We start from the raw sequence: 22,098 nt of genomic DNA on the forward strand, positions 1-22,098 counted from the left end.
TTGGAGAACTAGAGTCAGAATTAGGATTATCTGATTATTAATGAGAGTCATTTTTCCAGAGTTTTCAGTGGAGGAAAGAAATCTAACTGATTTACTGTTACTGGTTTTAATCTAACCATCTGAATCCTGTATTTAAAATGTATGTTAATGTTGTGTATAGTTATATTAAAACAATAGAATTACCTCTGGACAAATGCGTGAAAACACAAAATGAGCCTTATGATATTTTCATTATTATTTTTATTAGGTCATGATGGTGCAATTAACTCTGTTGGCTGGAGTCATGACAAGAAGTGGTTAGTTTCTGCGTCGGAAGACAGAACTTTAAGGGTCTGGTCAGTCTGCGGTAAAGTACCTGCCGTAATTCTGGTAATTAGAAACTTCTGCTGGTTTGGTTCACAGAGGACACTGTCTTGCGCTTTCATCTACTTTCATTTTAACAGCTCTGTGGAAGACAGACGCAGACCGATTTTCAGAGCTTCTAGGAGGTGGTGATTCCAGCTGAATACTATGATTTACGAGGTGTCCATTGACTTAAAACTAGGCTTTTATCATGGTAATTTATGAAAAGAAAAAAAAATATTAGTAGACAAAACTAGTGGGCAAATTTTACTTTTATTGTCTATGGGAAAATTTTGGTTTTATTGTCTGCTCTATATATTCTATTTTCATTGGCTCAGCTCTGCTTCACTTTACAGTCTACTCCCCAATTCAAATGGAAGTTTAGAGTATGAAGCTGGATTGTATAATAATTGACTACAGATACTATTAACTTTACGGACAACTAATTTAAGTAGAATGAAAACTTTACTTTGAGATTAATAGATGTCAAAAATAGGAAGGGCCACTACGGAATAGGTTAACCTCCTGACATATCATCAGGATAACCAGGAGACTGCTTCTTAACACCAGGAATTTCAGACAAAAAATTATTAATTTCCATTCTTAATAATGTTGTTTGTATTTCAGGGCAAAGAAATATTTCATAAGAGAGTACGCTTTGCGCAGTTTTATTTTTTAGATAAATTTATATTGCTATGTTGTGGAGCTGAATTTCATCTAATAAGTTCCCATCTAGACACAGCTAAGGATGACCTCAAACGGTGAGTACAATTTCTTAATAACAGAACAATGAAAGTATTTGCACTGATTGATCTGGGATCTTGTGGGTAATGAAGTAGGCTGGGGGGCGAGAATATTACAGAAGAAAAAAAAATGAACAAGTATTAAAAGCTAATTGTAAAAATATATTTGTTTGGGCCTAAATTCAGTTGTCAGGTAATTTTTTTTATAGTACATACCTTAACTGTTGCAAATACCTTTTTACTGTTACCAGTTGGCACCTTTTTGAGCTTTACATTCTGTGTGTTTACAGGTCCATGTGCATTAATGTCTTATGTTTGAGTAGTATTTTGCAAATCTTTCTCTTGTGGGAATATGGTGTCTCCTTTTTCTTTCAGAGACTCCAACACGCTGCGACTGTTTTCTTCCTTCTCTATCAAATAGATAATTTTCCTAATTTTCACTGACTTGCTAACTGTTATGTGGTATCTGGTTACTTATCGTATTTTGTCCCTTTGTTTTTTCATTGTTAAGCATCCTTAATGTACTTTTTACTGTTCTGTTTACCATTATATGACTCTTTCTTTCTGACATGGAATCAGTACTTTTATTAAATGTCTGATACCTTTTCTATACTTTTACTTTAGAATTGGAGCTAAAACTTTTCTTGTATCCTTTCACTAAGTTTCTCTACTCTTTCTTTGCTCCTGCTGGTTTTCAGTAGTATTTGTGTATATGAAGCTGTATTACATTCAAATATGTATAGATGTATGCATGTGTATGTGTATGTGTACATGTTTACACACAATAGCATTTAGAAACTTGAATAGATGTTTTTCTTTGTCTGATATTATGACTTCAGTTTTTGAGTGGAAGAGCAAACATCATTGAGGTTACAATGCTGAAGTCTATTAGCTATTAAATAGTATTTGGTGTCATCCTTAGATGGGAAAAACTGGCCTATTTTCTTGGTGGTTTTGTCACTGCACAGCAAAACATGCTAAGCACAGGATTAAATATGTTTTTTAATTAGGAGTGCTTTCCTAGATTGAGGCATGAGCCTAGTAGGTAGAACTTCACAAACTGATTTATCAAACAGAAAATATAAGGAGAATAAATACTGCATTGTGTGACTCCTTTAAAATACACTTTTTTTTAAGAATAGAAATTCCTTCTTATTTGAAAAGGTAGCTAATGGATTACGATGTAAGTTCTCTTTAAAAGTTATTCAAAATTGTTCATTAATTGTGTTTAGTGTTAGTTTTTTAATAGAGTTCAGCAATGAGTCAAAAGGTCTGTGGCTTTAATTTTTAATAATGAAAGAAAGCATTTTGATTTGCTTTGTAATTCCAACAAGAGTTTACTGGTGGCCACAAATAATAGCTGATTTCACTAACGCTGGCATTCATTTCATATTTTTTTGCAGATACAAACAGAGAAGTGTTTGCAAATTGGTGCAGAAATTTCCTATGGCTTCAACAATGGAGATTACCAGTCTTTCAGCAGTAAATGATTTCTACTCTTGTATCCTTTGTATTTCTTACTGTCTTTGGAAATAACTTCTGTTAAAGTAATTAGCATTTGATTACTATTCTTATTCTAATAGAAAAAAATGCTGTATTGTTTTGTGGCACTGAACTTCAGCCTTGGTCATAATTTTTTTAGTACTGTAAGATTTTTCGTGCTACTCATAAAGCACTAAGTACGACAGTTTTGATATCTGTTTATCTGTGGTTTTGTCTGTCTGTATGTTTTTGTTTGTCTAGATCATTTTAACTTTAACACAGAAAACTTCACAGATATTGTACTTACAGCTGGCAGCAATCGAGCATTGGAAGTTTTTGACCTCAATGCAGGTTGCAGTACAGCAGTGATACCAGAAGTTCATACGAGATCAGTCCATCAGATCTGCCAAAATAAGGTATATACTTTATTGAATTTTATTTGCAGTACTGCCACAACTCCATCAGCAAAGAAATTGGAGGCTAAATATGTAATTGATGGTAATTGGTAGAGTTTTTTTAATATGTTGGAGAGAATGAGTAAGGTCATATGTTTGTCTGATGAAGGCATCCAGATCTCCTTTGTTTTCTGGTGGAAAGCAGGGAGCAATGAGAATGACTGAACAGGTTCTCTTAGGAAAGTGTCTGTCACCCTTTGCCTTACTTGCCCCAGAAAAAAAAGGAACTTTTCCTTATGTAACTGTTCTCCTCTAAAGTTGAATCTGGTGTTGTCTGATTTATTCTGAAACTTCAGAACCAGAAAAAAAGAACTGCTCAATACTGCGATAGAATAGATGACTTAAAAACCCACATCCTTGCTCTTTTATTACTTGTAGATTGATCTGAATGTTTGGAGTTCTTATGGTACTGTACCCGCTGGAATGTCTACTGTGTTAGGTTTGGTTGAGTACAGTTCTTCATTCCCAGTTGGAAACTACTTGCTTCTGTGGGTTTAAAACAGTTCCTTATTACTGCTTTTGTAGAACGCTCTGTGGGTTTTCCTAAGAGATGTGATCTGGTAAAATACTTAAAACTGTGCTATTTTAGTACTATTTGTAACACACATAGGCTTAAAATTCTGGCTTGTCTTTTTGCTTGGTCAGCTTGGTGGCTTCAGGTTATTTAATCAAGAAAAACTTTAAAGCTGTGGACAAGTATTCACTTGGGGAAAAACCAGAGTTTTGTCGTATAGCAAAGAAAACTGACCATTTTTTAAAAATTTTAGTTTCTCGATTTTTTCAGTTTCATGAAATTAATACTTTAGGAAAAGTTAAGAGGAAAGTTACATATCAACTGTTTTGTTACATTTGTATAGTTTAAAGCTATTAGAGTAAATGTAACTTGGTATATTGCATTAAGATAATATGCTAAAATATGTTGTGGACTCATAAAAATATGCAGAATGCTGTGTGCAAATATCATCCTGTTTAAATGTGAAACACCTCAGAATCTAAGGTTGGCTAGTGGTGAGTCGTGGTGCAATAGAAGCAAGTCCATGCAGAGAAGCGATTGATGCTGAAGTTCAGTGCCTACACAACGTTTATAATGTCTTTCCTTTGGCCTAACCCTACCTTCATCTTATGGACTAAATGCTCATTAATGATTGCAATATAGGTATTCTTGAAGTGCATTTCTTCTTTAGATTCATGCAAATCAGTTCACGTGTTCCAAGACTGCTTTGTGATTCTACCTGGACAGCAGTAAGTGAAGATGACCAGAAAATTAATAAAAAAAAGAAAATCTATTTGAAGGTCTCTTAACACAGTAAGGAAAGTAGATTCGAATTAAGTGTGGGGGAAACCTGTTAGCAAATTATTAAATACATAGGATACTCTAGAAACGTAGGTGAACAGTGTAATATTATTATATATCTAGTTTTCGACAGCAACAGTTGTAAGCTAGTATATATAATTTTCAATGTAATGATTTTGAATTGCTCTCTTTTGACCTGTTCTAGAGATTGCTTGCAAGAATTGTCAGTGTGTGAAATACATCTCGGCCTACAGTGTACTTGATTAAGCTTATTACATAATTTTGAATGTTTTCTTTATTACAGACATTGATGTATAATAGAACAGTGTTATGAATCTTCCTCCAGAATAATTTAGCTGGAAATATATTTTTTTATATATATATATATGTGTGTGTGTGTTTGTGAATTTTTCATCTAAAAGATTTGGCTACACTGACTATTATAAAGTATATTACTCAGAAGATGGTGGAGTGAGACACCCATTTTAATGAGTGTCTAGTTCCTGTTTCCTTTTTAGATTTTTAGTACTCTGAAAATGAAAATATATTTGGAAGATAATAAATATTGCCATGTCTGTATTACGTATTAATCAAGAAGCATAGACTGGGACTGAAAAGTAAATAAACTTGTCATTTTACTTGTGTGTGCATGTATACTGCTGCTAAATCAGTGTTTCTGCAAAGCTATTCACAAATTATCTGTGTGGTACTGCAGAAATCTAGAGTGTGCTATAAGGAAATGTCCGGAGGAACATTCAGACATTTAAATATCAGCTGAATCTAAGAACTGGTTGCATTCCTTCTCTAATTTTGAAAATCTCTCTGTGGCCTGTTAAATAAAATTCTTCTGACTCTCAAGAATCAAGAAATATTTGTTTTGCTTATCAAAACTTGCAGTAATTGCAGTGAAGCCAGAGTAGAATTCCTCATTGTTGCCTCTCTTGAAATCTGCCCCAAATATACTCTCTAAAACCATTGAGTTCACCCCTCCCTCACAGCCAAATACCATGATGACTCCAAGTGGTCAGAACCATCACTTTTAGCAGAGTAAAGCACATTGAGTGGTGGTCATCAGTGTGATGAAGCCTTGATGTATGTTGAAGATGGTAAACCACCCTACTGAAGCATTACTGGCCACAGCTTATCTTTCTTTATGTTCTGAATCTTCCTGACTGTAATTGGGTTGTGAAATCAGACTGTCTTCTTACCTCAGATTTTCAATCTGTGGCCTCTGTACATATATAAGTACAGTTGCTGAAAACTTGTCCCTTATTTGATGCTTGAATTATGCAAGGTAATCTCTGTTCTTGTTAACACTTTATGAAATATCGCAGATGAATTTAGAGTATGTAGTTATGCCTTGTACATAGATGGAATGAGTACATGGAGTGCTTGCTGTAGTAGGCCGGCACTTTGCTGCAGTGATCCTTCTTTTCACATGAAGCATGAATCTGGTAGTGCTTCTGCCCATTCTTACGGCAGAAAGGGCTCTTCCCTCTCTTCTCTGGAATTAAGAACAGTAGCAGCAACCAGATGGGGTTTCCAGCTTGCCTTCTGTTTGTCAGTCTCCTCACTTTCTCTCTTGCAACGTCTGTGATGACAGTACTGCCTCAAGCTTCCTCACAGTTTGCTGGAGCTCCAGAATAACCAGCCTACGGCTGAGTCCTGCACTTCTGATCCTGTGCCACTTGGCCAGTTTACATCTTCAAACCTCTTTTACAGCTAGACTGTATCTCTATCATTACAGGTGTTCTGCCTTGGCAGCTATGACTCTTCACTTCTCCACCTTCTACAACCTCTTTCCTTTCTCTTTCTCATACTTAATTCCCCCACAGTAGTAGAATCCCTCCTTCACCCCAACCCATATTATTCCCAGTCCTCCACAACCATATAGATTGCTTTTGTTCCCAGAGATCCTTTGCTCTGGTTATGTCTTTCTCTATCATCTCCCTGAACCTCAGTGTCTTGCAAAGGTCCAGAGGAGACAGGTGCAAGGACAGGAAGAAACTAAGTTTTGGAAGGTAATGGCCATGAGGAAGAAGAAGGATGCAGTGAAGAGAGCAATGTCAATAGAGCTCATTCTCAGAAGGTTGGGAGTATAGTATATCATATCATAGTTGGTTGGGTTTTGTATAATTCTCTCTCTATATAAATATTTTAGAATAATTCTAAACATCTTTAAATTAGATGCAGTAGCACAGCTTTCCCATTTTAAACTCAGCTTTTAATGCGAAGGATTACTTCAGAAATGAAAAAGTTAGTAATATAATGCTGAAGAAAATAAAAAAATTGCATGGAAGCTGGGAAAAAAAGCCATTACTGTGACTTGGAGTGGAGGGAAATGTAAGAAAAAAAAAGTCTTGGCTGGTATATCTTTAAAAACAGTAGTTTCCATATTTGCACAGAGTAAAAAGCTGCCTTATGTTATTATACATCTATAGTGAGTTGAAGAATAATGAATATGGTGAAAATGCATCTTCACACTAGCATCACATCATGATGGAAAGTATTTACTGCTGTAATCTTTCCTTCTTTATCTCTGTTAACTAGAAATAGCCAAGAGTCTTAATACTACCCTGTTTGAAAGCCTTAAGTTGGAACAGTGGTTGAAAGTAGCATTTGTTTATATACCCATGCTATATACACATGCCAACAGATATATAAATATTTTTGCACTCTGCCTTTTCATTTATAGTATTTCAATGACTTAATTGTGTTTTCTCCAGGTCTTTCCTTATATTCTTAAAAAACCAGGATTTTGTGTTGTGAATTCTTGTTATTTTGTCAACATCAGGAAAGGGAAATCAGAGGAAGAATGTAGCAAGCATTTCTCAGATGGGAGACAGATATTCTAAAACTTATAAAAAGGCTGTATTAGAATTAGACTTATGGGGCTGTTACAAATCTAAAGTATTGGATGAAGAAAAACAGTAGAAGGAAAAGAGGAAGCTAGGCAAAATAGTAACAAAAAAACCCTCACCTAGGGAAGAAGTTCTGGGTAGTGTGCTTACTACCAGATAATTTTCTTTATATATTTGTATTATTTGTGGCACATTACTTCATGTTTGTCATCTACTTTAGATTAGTACAGTTATTTAAGATTTGATTTATGAAGAGCCCTTAGTTCTGGATCCAAAATAATGCAACTTAGCTTACCAGTGTCCGTGAGAGGAAACCACAAAAGATAGAAGTTGATTGTTCTCCTCAGCCTGAGAAAACTGATGGAAGTCTTCCACCTTTTGATGATGGGCTGGTGCTGAAGGATCTTCTACCCTTTTCCCTGAACCTGTGTCTGGTTTCCTGACCCTATTCTCAGAACTGATTATGATATTTTAGTGTAGGATGTTACTGGGCCCGAGTGATCTCATTAAGCTCCTTCTGAGGCAATGAGCAAAAGTCAGTCTTCTGGCTGTAGTAACTTCACCTGAGTAGTCCTTGGCCATCCTATCCCAAGCCTGACAAGGCAAATATCCTAAGCTGTTAGTATTGGATTTACACTGCTGTGAGTGGTTTTATTCAACCAGTGATTTCCAACTTGATTTTGGTTTGATACATAAGATCGTATGAAAATTGGTTGTCAGTCATTACCAAAATACTATGTGACTTTTCATGATTCCATTGTTTTGCACACTAACTTATAAGAAATGTAGTAAAATGAATTGATCAAAATACCACAATTGTGTTCCTGTCTTAGAGGTTAGGAACCTTGGAGGTAGAGAAGTAGATGGTGATTTGAGACCAGACCACAAATATTCAGAGCTTTATTGTTAGCAGTATGCCTGTGGTGCTGCAAAACATATTTTTTGAACAGGAATCTATCAACCACCAATACTTGGATGGCATTATGTTCTACTAGCAAACACAGTTATAGATTGCATTCATTTTCAGAGAAACAACAACGTTTCTCATTTTCTTCCCAGGTCCTTTTGTTTCAGAATTCATTGGTCCATTAATTAGGACATGTACATGATGTAAAGACTGAAAAATGTAATTGACAGCTTGGAAGTTTCAGTCAGTTAACTTTTTCTTAGCCATAGTGACAAACTGGCCTGAAGGTATGTGCTGGCCTAGAAGATGTGGAGAGTTTTGTCAGACATCTATCGATTGATGACTTTAGCATAAGCCAGATGCACTGTTTGGATGATATCGGGGGTGTTCATATGAAATTAGTGATTGAGATGGATTCTGTTGAACCACATCCTTCTTGTGGCCAAATTTTATGTAAAAGTTATGATGTAGTTAGTCTGGAGAGAAGCTGAGGAGGTATTATAGTGGTGAATGAGAAAGGTGATGGGGCATAGGCAGGGGATTGGTCTGTCGAAATGAAAGAATACAGTTTGAAGTGCCTGTTGGAATATGCTACTTTTTGAATTAGATTCTCACAAGTTAACGGACTATAAACACACAAAGGGATAAATAAGATTCTGCTTGCATATTATCCCAACTGGTATAATTTTCTTATCTTCCACAGCAATATTCAGTAGCAAATATAGTTTGAAGATACAAGTATAGTTTTGTATTAGTAAAGTATATTACTGACAAATTGTCAGGGCAGGGAAGAAACAAATGTATTGCGCTTCTTACCTGTGTTACTATTAGTGTATTCAAAAGTAAAGGGGTAATGCTTGAAGTAAATATGTCTCTGCGTGTGTGTCTGTAGAACTTTTTGTATTGGGCTCTGTGATCATTGCTGGCTGAAGAAAGGGATAGTGAATAAAATCTTCAAAAACTCAAGAAGAAAGAGTGCCCTATAACTTTGAATGAATACTGTCTTTTGGACAACTGCTGTCTTTCTCTTTTACAATTACTCTCTTTTTTTATAACTATAAACACTAATGTGAGAAGAATCTGTGGACTTTGGGAAATCTGTAGCACAGCGCATTTTAGTTCATCTGTTAGAGCAGGCTGTGGTAAGCCTTAGTTTAGGAAGAAATCTTGCTTAAAGCAAATAAGAGAAATCTCCTATAGCCTTTTCTGTGCTGAGTACCGCACTTTGTCTTGCCATTTGGGGAATTCTTTTGACTAACTACTGGAGCATTTTCCAGCTATACACTAGTTTTCATAACGAATAGAAGATTCCTGGCAGTGAAGCACTGATTGCGGGAAATGACCTTGAGGTTTCTGTGATGTATTCAGCCAAATCGAGAATGTGAATGGTAGAAAAAAAAGAATGAGTTTTAACTGTTTATACTTATCCAGGGAACTGAAGAGGTTTGTAGCCAGCAAAAAGACCTAAATTTGCCGGTGTGGATGCTAAAAAAATCATAAGTTTAAAGATAGACTGGATTTAAGTATTTAAAGATACAAAGCCAAAATCAGTCCTGTTATGAATGAATGCAATTGCTACTGAAGTCAATGGAAAGTGTGCCCACTTATGCCAGGGCTCAGCATGGCTTATAATTGCTGGGCTAATCTTTGATCCCTCCCTTTCCCTAATCCCCTAAACATCCCATGATAGTGATAGGACAAGAGGAAATGGCCTCAAGTTATACCAGGGGAGGTGTAGATAGATATTAGGAAAAATTTCTTTACTGAAAGAGTGGTGAGGCACTGGAACAGCTACTCAGGGAAGTGGTGGAGTCACCATCCCTGGAGGTGTTCAGAAAACATGCACATGGCACTCAGGATATAGCTTAGTGGTCATGGTAATGTTGGGTTGACAGTAGGACTAGAGGATTATAGAGGTCTTTACCAACTTTAGTGATTCTTTGATTCTATGATGTCTTGTGCAATCACAAAATTATCTTCCCTCGCGTTGCATAATGGATCCCATACCTTGGTAGGTAGTAATTCCCATCGGTCTGTGAGATGGTCCAGAGGGTCTCTGCCATTGACTCATGGCTGTCCTGGGACAACACAGAGAGGCGTTTCTCCATTTCTCTGACTGGGTTGTGGGGTTCCCCCACATGCCACATTCCCTGTGTGCTCCTTTGTGTGCAGACCAGCTATTTCTCACACGACCTAACAAACATTTATTGTTTATTTTTTAAATGGAGTAAATTCTTCACTGAGAAGTCAGTCAGTGGAACAGACTCCCCTCAAAAGTGGTCATGGCGTCAAGCCTGTCAGATTTCAAGAAGCATCTGGACGACGCTTTTAGCCATGTGGTTTAGTTTTAGGCAGTCCTGAGAGGATCAAGGAGTTGAACTTGATGATTGCTATGGGTCCCTTCCAGTTTGAAATATTCTCTGATTCTATAATTATTTACCACCACAAGAATAGTTATCTGATTTCGTATTTTACAGGGGTCACCCTTCAGCACTCAGCAACCTGAAGCTTACAATCTTTTCATGACCACAGCTGCAGGTGATGGCATCAAACTGTGGGATTTAAGAACACTGAGGTAAGACTGAATTCAGGTACCTTGGAATAAAAGGCCATGTTTTATCTCTATTCAGAATTGTCATGCTTGCTCTGATACACCGGTAGAAATTTGGATGTGGAATCAGATCTACAGTTAAGCCTTTAAAAAAAACATATGAAAGGTTAATTGGAATTTACAAATTTGAAGAGGCTAAACAAAATGCTAGTTCCTCAGTTGTAGTTAGTTATAGGGAAGCCATTAAATGGTCAAGATTTTTCACCCATTTTTACCTACCTTTGTAGATCTAATTGTATATGTAAAATAATATATTGATCTGAATGCTGATTGTGTTATCAAAACAACATGTCATTACTGCTAAATAAGGTAAAACTTATGATGCAGTATTTAAAATATAAATGTAATTGTGAAAACATTATTACAAATCCTGTATGTAGTGCTTTAAATTTGCATAATATACTATCATAAACTCAGAATAATATTATGGAATTGTAAAATAGTTTGAGTTGGGAGGGACCTTGGGGAGGGAACACTGCTCAAGAAAGGAAATACTTGGGGCAATCTGTGATGTGCAGGCTAAACAAATTATCTTTAAAAGAAATGGGGATTGGACAGGAGGATGTTTAACTTTTAAAGAATAATTTTGTATTTGCTTTGTGTGTGTAAACACATTTATTGAAATATGTAATATAAATTTTCTAGTGCTGAATTTTCTGTTTAGGAAGTGCTTGAGGAGCCTTTCATTTATTTCCATCTTTCTCTTGTAAGAACACATTAAATCTATAGGGGGCATTGCTTGCCAAAGTAATTGCTGTATTACCTGCACTGAATGTCAGAAAGTAATGAAACTAGAGACTGCCAGGGTTGGAATCTGTTACCTTCTTATGTTTTTCTAATAAGCTGTTCAAACTGTGTTGCTGAAGAGTAATGAAAAAGTAGAAAGCTTTTCACAGATCACTTATCTCTCTCTTTGTTTCTAAATACTAATATAAGTAGAGCAGGTGAATGGTAAAATAGTTAAAATGTGAAACCTGGACAATCAATTAAATGAGTATATCCTGGGAAGAGGGGAATAATTTATGTATGTTCTTGTTCTATATTTAATTTGGCAAAGTCAATGTATTCTAGTGTCCACTGAATTCTATTAGCCAAACTTCAAAAAAGTAATTCAAATCCTTAATGACATATATTTTAAGGGTGCTTATTAGGTATTATGTATATGTGTCTTTGTTGCACGTTACACAGTGATCAGTGGTAGCAACTGTTATGGAGATGAAAAAGAGAAAATAATTATTTATTTTTCTCTTGCTAGTAACTTTCATGTGAAAAAAACACTCCAGTTTTTAAACAGGAAAGTTTCTTTATTTGTCAGACCAGAGATTGAGTCCTCTGTATTTTAAAATCTATTCTTAAGTTCTCGTAAGGAAGAAAACTGTTCACTTTTTCCTAATGTGTTCACCAGGTGTTTTTCACATAAGTTCATTTGAAATGGCTGAGTTTGGAAAGCTCTGTCTGAACTTGGAATGAGTCTCCACTGAAGTGTTAGATCTACTATACCGTTACACAGGCTGGAAACTTTTTCTTTTTTTTTTGTTCCTTTTTTTTTTTGTTCATAAGTCTTGTCCAATCAAACCCAGTCCATCCCTTGCACTGTTGGGTACTTACAGGAGAGATTAGTTCCTACATAATCTTATGATGGGCCAGTGCCTTTAATCTCTTGAAGTTGTTGATTTGTAAAGTTGGTGTATCAGCCATTACTGTGTTTTGAATGGCCCCTGTGGAATGACCTCTCTTTGTTTCTGCTTTGGGTTTGCCAGAATAGTGTTTGTTTAGTGAAATCTTTGTCCAGTATTGAAATGTAGACAAGGTAAGTCCACCTTCTCATTTATGCTGTTGCAGTGCTGTGGATAGTAACACTAACTGCAGGATCTCAACTTTATTGATGGTTGCTTTTGTTCTATGTAGTTGCCCTAGACATACACAGTGAAAACTGTTTTGCTTTTGTTTCATCTGCTTGTTGCCCTTGCAGAGTTTTGTCCATTGTTACTTTATTGAATAAAACTCTAAAGTACAAAATTCTGATTAAGTAGGGGAAAAAAACCCTCCCATCATGGTGCGCTTGAAAACTGCAGTTGAAAGCATGGAAAATAATTTTTAGAGTAATTCTGCACAATTTCCCCGAGATTTAGTTGTTTCTGTATTCAATTTCTTTGATGATGGTTCCTTTTTTTTATTCTTCTGACATGCATTCCTTTTCTCATAATCGACTGAGGAGTCATAGCAGAATGCTTATGTTCCTTTTTGATCTTTGCTTAGACTAAATCTTCAGACATGTAATGTTGGCCTGCAGCTTGATAGATTTTGAATATATTGATTTTTTTTTTGCTCTGAGTTCCACAAGAATTTTTCCATTCAGTCTGTATTATCAAACTACTTTTTTTCCCCACTACTACAGTGCAAGTTCATTTAACCTATATTTTCTTTTGTTCTTGAAGTGGTGAGAATATTTTGAAACTTCCATTTACAGCATCCTTGCTGGATAAAGCTTTGAATCTGTTTGTCTCTTTTACTGTTGATGATCTGGAGGCATTCCAAGATTGCTTTGGAGAGTGTCAGAAAGTCTGATGGGTTCCTCTGAAGATGATACATGGAAAGACATTTTAACTTTCTGCTGTTGTCAGCCAACCTCACACAGCCAGGTCATCTTGCCAATAGATGAGGGAATCCTGGACACTGCTAGTGACTTTTGGATTTACTCAGACTCCTGCTTCATTTGCTTTGAAATGCATGGATTTGTAAAGTTTTATCTGAAGATTTTTAATATTTTCATACTTGTCCTGCATTCTCATTTATAACTGTAGCTAAGAAAAGCTCTCGATAATCTACAAAGCAGATTTATGAATAAAGAACCAAAGAGAATAGATCTTTTTGGAAAAAGGACCAACTCTGGCTACTCTTCTTTCAGGTTAGGATAATGAACTATAAGGCTTTATGAGTGGATGCATTAGGGTAAGATTGAGCTTTGACCAACTTCAATGACACTGAAAAGCAATTTAAGTCTATCTTGTCTGAAGGAATGGCTACTTGGAGAATAAGTAAAAATGCCCTCTCCTGGGTCCAAGGTGGAAGCAGTGAACACATGAGTTAGGCTGAGGTGTAATGGGAATATGAATGAGAATAACATTACAGTTATCAACTTCAGTGCTGAGGGTTAGGGCTGGGCTGGCCACTAAAGGCTGACAGATGCTCGCTAACCACTCTCCCTCCCCAAAGGGGAAGGGAAAAGGAATAAGGCAGAGAGATTTATGGATTGGAAAAGAGAACTAAACTGGCTTTAATAAAACAATAATAATACTAACAAGGAAATAATTAAAATAATGAACTATATGCAAATATATACAACACCAATATCAAACCCAACTTCCCCCGCCCTGATAGCAATGATCACTGACGCTGCAGAGCAGGAGGCACCAGGGAAGCCCCAGGCTCAGTGACAGAGGACAGCTGGCTACAGAAGCTGAATTCAGGATCGAAAGCAAAAGAATGGATGAAATCCTCCTTGGACCTGGCCATCGAAGAAGAAAGCTTATGCCCTGTGATACCTCAGCTTTATATACTGAATATGACATATATGGAATGGAATATCCTTGTTGGTCACCTGTCTGGTCTGTTACTCGCCAGAGGTGCAACTTTTAATTTCCTTGCAACTCTTTTACTTCCCAGCACCCAGCGCGTTGCACAAGGTTCATCAGTGATCTTGGTCACTCCAGGAGCAAGCATAAGCCAGAGCCTTTCTGCATACCAATCGTTAGTAACAATAAACATCAGGTGTTATCACTTCTACTAGCAGAAGCTGCCTGCAAAAACATGCTGCTAACTTCAGAAAGTGCAGCCTCTTAGAAGAGACTGAACTGAGAAATAAGATCACTGAATGGAATTGGTTCTGTTTAGCTCAAACCAGGACACTCTGGATTACCAAGAAAGAGTCTGAAAAACATTTAATGGTCACGACATACGAAATGTTGATGCATACTTATATTTTTTTGCAGGAGTTTAAATATTCTCTATGGTGAAAAACTGTAGACTCTTGATTGTCCATATGACAAAAGCAATATTACCATTATACTCTTTCTGCTGTCCCTGTTGAATGCATTTTAGAGACATCACAGCTCCTTCTGAAGTCAGGAGTCTAGCAGTGATTCAGAGGGATCTATATCTATTGACTCCATCTCTTAATTTTAATCTTTTAGGAAAGTCTGGCTTTGAATGACACAAATTGGCAAGTACTATGGAATGCCCAGGATAGGTATGTCAGAAAATTCTAACACATGAAGCCTGCTCATCTGCCAGACCTGCCTGCTTTTGGTGACTATGTTTATTAACATATAGGGCAGTCAGAGACAGAATTGTTTTGACATCCCAGTGCTGTATAATTAATATATAGAAAGAATGTAGAAACTTAGGAATTAAGGAAAATTTCACTCCAATAGACAGTAAACCCATAAAACCTCAAAATGGCAGACTAGACTAAATACCAGCTTCTTTAATATGTTCATTTGTCACTTAAATTTCACAAGACAGTTTTTAGTTCTGTTACCAGTCTAAACCCTTTCAATTTCTCATTTCCTCCCACTTGTAGATTAGATAATTCTGTGCATTAAAATGCCCAGAGGAAAGGACGTTTATTTTGTTTGTTATGTTGGGAGGAAACTATAAAGGCAAAATGTTGCCCTCTTCACTTAGCTAAATGCATTTAGAATATTGACTAAACATTTCCTTTTAGCACCAGCTCACATTCACTAGCAAAGCTGCATGAATACTCCCATCATCATGGCTGGCTGATATTGAGAAAAATCAGCTGTCCAGATTCCTGTAGCAGTTTACTGTTTCCCTTGCATGATTCATTCCAAAGAACCATTTTTCTAAGAGAAGTTCTAGAATGTGGAGTAGTATAAGCTTTTCTTCCCCAAGGCGGATTTCAGATCTTCTGCAAAGCTTCTGAGCACTGATGAGCTTCCTTGCTCATCAGTAAAATGTGGCTAAAGTCATGGTGCAGTAAAGCTTCATCATTCTCTATGACACTAATTGTATGGCCTGGCTTGTCTCAGATTTTCAAATGTGTCTTTACTTAAGTTAAAGACTGTACTGCAAGGGCACTGAGTGCAGCACTGGGCCTTAATTGCAGTGACCAGCCATGGACCCCCAGCCATGCGCTCTCTGCTCCTTGCTTCAGGCACTCTATTTAAGCTCAGGCCTAGACATTTAGTCCTTGCCTGCACTGTTGCCAGTGTATGTGTCTCAAGCCCTGCCTCTGGCCTTGGTTTCTTTGTGGACCTTAATCAACCTTTTAGGCAGAGTGTCTTGAGTACTGTCTCCAGCAGACCTATGCTGCAGTCTGACCTCTAGCCCTCTGTCTATCTCTGGCTGCTCCTGGCTGGACTTCTGAAAGGGACCCTGGCCCTGGTTCATCACCTCACTTTTTCTGGGACTGTCAATGGACCTTGTTATCAGCAGACTACTTTGCCCACCCTATTCAGATGTGGTGGGATGGTGCCCTGGTCAGTGATGACACTGTACCATGACCACTGTTGGTTTCTCATCTTCCAATTTGTAACAGTCTTCTTCTTGCTGCATTCTGACATGCATATTATTTCTCACATAAGGTGCAAAGCTTTGCAAAATATACGCTAAGGAATGCTTTGTGATGTTTTTATTATTGTTTCTGCTCAGAAAAAAGAAGTGCTGATAAGTCAGTCCAGGTAATTAACATATGATCTGTGTAGTTCCTTGTAACCCCAAATCTGCTTAATGTTCTAAGCAATGCTCCTAACTTGAAAGTAATTCCTTCCACTTCTGAAAGTGATAGTAACAAGGGTGGTATATACACAGCTCTGTAATGCATTATAGAACCAGGTTAAGATAATGCAACATCAGTACTTCTGCACAGGGAAGCCACGCACTGATGAATTTTCTAGATTGTGACCACAATCAGCATATGAATATGCCAATCATTCAAGCTAGGTGAGTAAATGAAGAAAGATTTACCAATCTTGCAGTGGTTGTTCCACAGAAATAGAGTGAATTGCTGCTCAGATGTTTTCATGTCCTAAGACATGATAAAATACTCTGTCTTTGCTCTTATCAGCCATTGCCTTCCCTTTGAAGAAAGAACACCTGCATTAACAGCAGAATTCTTAATGTAAGATACTTAGTGTTTGACAGAATATGACATGAAATAAGGCAAAAATTGTCTTTGCAGCTGCAGCTTGGTTTTTTTTAATAGATAGATACATAGATATACAATAAATATTGTCTTACAACATCTATTCAGTAATTGTTCCTATTTCTAGCTGACCAAGAACACATAGTTTCTATGAATTTCTGAGGAAACCACCCCCTCGCAGAAGTGATAGAACAGTTAATCCTGGAAACTATTTCCAGACACATAAATGCCAAAGAATTAATCAAGGATAGTCAGAATGGATTCACCAATAGGAAGTCATGCTTGATCAATTCAAGAAATATCAATCATAAAATTACTGGCTTGATAGATGAGCAGAGGGCAGCAGATGTTGTCTACTGTGACTTCAGTAAGGCTCTCAACACTGTCATCCTCGTGGAGAGGCTGATGAAGTACGGGCTGGATGAGCAGACAGTGGGGAGGATTGAAAACTGTCTGAATAGGAACCTCAGAGGGTGGTGATCAGTGGCATGAAGTCTAGTTGGATGCTGGTGATTAACAGTGTACCCCAAGGATCGGTACTGGTTCCAATGCTGTTCAACATCATCATCATCAACATCATTAACTATCTGGATAATGGGCCAGAGTGTAGCAAGTTTTCTTGTGACACAAAACTGGGAGGAGTGTCTGATACACTGGACAGTTGTGCTGCCATCCAGAAGGGTCTCGACAGTCTGGGAAAATGGGCTGACAGGAGCCTCATGAAGTTTAACAAGTGGAAGGGCAAAGTCCCTTGGCACCAAGTGCAGCCCACAGGCACCAGTATATGCTGGGGGGAGGGGGTGGGGGAAGCAACTACCTAGCAAGCAACTTTGTGCAAAAAGACATGGGAATCCTGAGAGATATCAAGATATCTATGAGCAAGAAGGTTGGATAAGGTGATCTCCAGAGCTGCCTACTAATCTCAGCCATGATGTGACTCTGAGAGAGGAAGTCCCAAACACCACTACACTGTCTGCCTTTGGTAGTAGGAGCAGCCTACCTCTGACTCATAGTCTGGACAATAGGGGAGTAGAAGTTCAGCAGCTCTAATGTTGATGAACAGCTTTTCCTCAACTCTTTCTGGAAAAAAGACAGTGGGTGCTTATTGGACCAGAGTGATGATATTTGAAGAATATTGGACTACTTGGAGATACTGAATTTCTTCTGCAGAATATTCAGACACATGATAATGCTTTGATGTGTGATCCCAGGGAAAATCAGTTTCACCCTCTTTCAGCCTCTGAAAGGATTTGCCAATTGTATAAAGATAGTTTTAGACATTAAGGTAAAATCTCCAACTAGTATTATGATTCTGTGCATCTAGATCATAAGCTCCCCTGGCAACATATTTTAGTAGAATTCCTGCAGACACATGGAACTCATCTCATACATTTTCTAACAATTACAGTTTGAGAGCCTTAGGGTTAGACATGCTGTTTGAATGAATGGTTCTTCAATTTTCAGATACTTCTCAGTTTGTATTTCCCCTGTGAACTAACTGCTTGATGTCATCCTGAGCAAGATACACATATACACGTAGTCAGAATTTGGTTACCACTTGGTCTCTTCTAAATATGGGGATCCCATGACTTGCCATATTTTTTTTCTTTTTTGTTTTTTCCTCTGGAACTTAAGGTCTTGTTATGTTGATTCTGAGGGAAACAGGGATAAAGCAGTGTCTGGAGTTCCTTTAAGTCTGGTACTGGGATGCATGGCTGTACAGGATGGGGAGTATGTGGTCCCAACTGAATGCTGTTGGTGAAAACATTCTGGGCTCCTCTGTGGAGGGTTTGGTGCATGTTTAATATGAAACTCGTGTGTACTGAACATGTAAAGTAGCTACTACTACTGTCAAGTTATACTTAGATTTTGCAGAGCCTCAGTGGATTGGCTGGTACTGAAGGGTCTCTGAATAAATACCAGAGCACTAGGACAAAGTAGTACAATACAAAGAAAAAGGGATTAAAAAAAGGAAAACTTTTGTTTGCAGACAAGATATGTTTTAATGCAGCAAAAATAGAATGAAATCGACTTACTTGTGAGACTATTTACTGCTTTATAAATACATGCACAATTCTGCTATCTTTCTCTTATAAAGACTTTTTTTTCCTAATATTCTGCAAGTTGTTTGCAACATAAAAAGATACATATTTTGAAATGTAGACTAAAAGCTCTGCAATGGAGAACATAGGGAAAACTTGGCTATTTGCTGTCCTATGCAATAACCAGATGTTTGTCATGGTAACTCGTGAAAAACTCTGACCAGAAAAGCATTCTTAGGAGTCTGGACAGCATGCCAGCTGGCCACACAAAGGTTGCAGTATCCAAAATAAGTTTGATCACCACCTGTTGCTACTTAAAAAAAAAAAAAGTACCTGAAGTAAGACAACTCCTAGAATAAGCTAGAATTATACACATAATATCTATCTATCTATTCTAGGATTTTTTAATCCACTTTTTTTCATAGCTGTGTTACCTGAAGATATCTGGACTTAATAGATTGTGTAACAAAATTTCTGCTGGATTCTGTGGATAGTTCCATTGGAATAATTTTTTTAAAATGTCTTCTTAAAGCATGATTTTGAGGGGGAGGAGAAGTAGCTCTAATTGTAATAGAACATAAATCCTGATTGTAATGGAAAAGATGAATGGGAAAACAATTAAGAAAACAGAATCCAGGATGTTACTTATTACTGTGACTATACTAGGACAAGGAAAAGTGGCACTGTCCTATGACTCAGACATTGCTTTATATTGCTGTGGTGTAGCAGAGAAAAAAAAATCAGTGAAAGCCTTGGAAACCTGTTAGTTCTTATTCATCCATCTATAAGTGGAGGAACTGAGTTATTGATCACAGATGCAGAGGAGTCAAATTCTTTCAAAAGGAAGTTTGCAGTGACTTATTAGGAGACTTCTGTGAAGAAGAAACACCTCATTGAGGAAGTTAGCTTTTGCAGGCCCTGAGAATAAGGTCTTAAGCACTGAGAACTGATCCTGAGGTCCTTTCCTTAAGGAAAAATGGTGAGCCTAAAGATATATTCAGGAGGGACAGAAGATATATGAATTTTGTTTTTCTCATGAGGAAATTTGTTTCACGGGATGCTGTTGTATCTTACAAGTTTTATAAGATTATAAAGAAACTTTTTCTTCAAACATTTCTACAAACATTGAATGTATGTGTGTGACAATGAGAAAAGGCACTGAAGACTGTATTCTTGGGAGGACTTTGAATTTCACAAGCAGTGCAACTGAGACTCTGGCAGAGACAAGAAAAACAATTGCGGCTGAGTTGTGGGATACATCTACTCTACACAATGAATAATCATAGAATCATATACTATCTGTGAAAGTTCAGAGTTAGGCTTTGTAAAATGAGGTAGTTTGATGCATTCAAAAGTGTCTTTTTTATGCTTTATTAAGTGATAGCTGTTGGATCGTGTGCGGATACCCGCATGTCGCAAGCTGGTCCGGGACTGGTGTGAAAGGTTCCACTCGTATACCCGGGAACAAAATTAAGACTCAAAATGGAGTCAAGTGCCCAAGAGCTTTATTAGTCTGACAACCGGTACGTGAGTGCGAAGAGGGAGAGAAAACGGGGAGAGAGCAAGAGAGAAGAGCAAGGAAAGCGAAAGGAGAAGTTCCACCATGAAACTGAGGGATTCCAGCAGTTCAATCTGTCCATGGAGCAATGAGGGAGCTGCAGTCAAGCCAGAGGAGAGTCCAGACAGAAGAAGCAGAACAGACCCAGGAAAAGACAAGCAGAGTAGAGGAAAAAAGACATGAAGTAGTCCTTTCTTCCACTTTTATCATATCATATCATCTTATATATATATTTATGTTTCTTCTGAGAATCTTTTTGCATATTCCAAGAGCTGATTTGCTTAACTTTACCTCCCACCAGCAGTGGTATGCATGGCCAGTACCGTCACTGGAGGGGTGTCTCGAGAAGCACACCCTGGGTCTGGGCGCGTGCTCAGAGGCTGGATTCCCTTTCTTGGAATTCACTTTAGGTTCAGGTTCTTGGAGTATGCTTCATGCTCAGGTCTGTACAGCAACAGGAAACCTCTAGTCTAGCAGTTGCTCCATTGTGATGGCAGTGATGCCTTCAGTAGTTTCGTTTCAGCAATGTCGAGGCGAAAGACGGATACAGGTTTTTACACTGCAGAACAGATTTTGGTGAACAAAGGCGAGATATAAGGAGGTGTTAATTCAGCTCATCTCTGTCTTGCCTTAATGGACCCTTAATGCTGATGGTTCAAGGGGATTTGTGAAAATGACCCAGCCCTGAGTTATCCAGAATAAAATAGCATACAAAAACCAAAACTTAAATAGAACTAAAGCCCGGATAACAAACATTTTGCCTTGAGTCTCATATTCAACCACTATCTATTCTTGAAATGTGTTAAATTCACCTGAGTAAATCATGTATGTGGAAGATATGTTAATTTGTCTGAGTCACCCATGTGGTGTGCCTAGTTATCTCACAATTAGTAGGGGATGCCCAGGAGAGATAAGGGGAAATCTCATGATACTACCAGAGATAAATATTCTAGATAGTCCAGTACCCTGAGGCATACCTCTGCCCTGTCCCCCATCTCATCCTTACAGTATAAAAGCTGTAAAATTTTGGGTGGAATTTGGAGAAGTTTTCCCAACAATACAGTTGGACTGTCGGAGATTCTTCCCTGCTTATTCGAAATGAGGATGTTTTTACTGAGATTGAGAACCGTTACCTGAGAGTGACTTGTACATGTGTGGCATGTTTTAAGACTGTTGTTTTACTGGCTTGCACACTTCTTAAATCTGTACTGATACATTTGCCAGGAGCCTCTGAGTTTCATAATAGTGTATCCTGTGTATTGTTGTGGTGTTGTTTCTTTCTCGAATTGCAATAGTTCTTCCATTGTATCCATAAAATCTGCAGTAGTGACATGTTGGACCTGTAAGTGAAGTTCCAATAAACTGCTAACTCGAATCTTGCAGTGAAGTCTCTCTGTCACAAATCAACCAGAAAGCAATGTTTTTAAGTATGCCTCTTTCACCTGGGTGAACGAAATCGACTTGGCATTCAATGCATTCTCTTACACATATATGCGTGTCTGAAACAACATGTTATAAAAATTTAGAGATTTCTGCACATGTGGATTCAGTCAATCGAATTAACACAGCGTCTGTGAGTTCACTGGCCAGGAAAAAGTGTATATCGCAGGTGTTGACAGGAGATGTTACTCTTTCAA

The 22,098-nt window shown here is 37.5% G+C and overlaps 1 protein-coding gene across 1 annotated transcript in view; it reads left to right on the top strand.

Annotated features, from left to right (window-relative positions):
* WDR27 (WD repeat domain 27) overlaps positions 1-22,098 on the top strand; it is a gene marked incomplete at both ends in the record, with an annotated part of 62,482 nt that overhangs the window by 25,915 nt on the left and 14,469 nt on the right. The window contains 5 exons of the mRNA XM_009865777.1: positions 248-369; positions 970-1,103; positions 2,489-2,586; positions 2,862-2,983; positions 10,562-10,659. Coding sequence (XP_009864079.1) covers positions 248-369; positions 970-1,103; positions 2,489-2,586; positions 2,862-2,983; positions 10,562-10,659 — 574 coding nt within the window. The remainder of the gene's footprint in view (positions 1-247; positions 370-969; positions 1,104-2,488; positions 2,587-2,861; positions 2,984-10,561; positions 10,660-22,098) is intronic.

This window comes from Apaloderma vittatum, unplaced genomic scaffold (assembly GCF_000703405.1).
Source record: "Apaloderma vittatum isolate BGI_N311 unplaced genomic scaffold, ASM70340v1 scaffold9193, whole genome shotgun sequence".
Taxonomy (NCBI): domain Eukaryota; kingdom Metazoa; phylum Chordata; class Aves; order Trogoniformes; family Trogonidae; genus Apaloderma; species Apaloderma vittatum.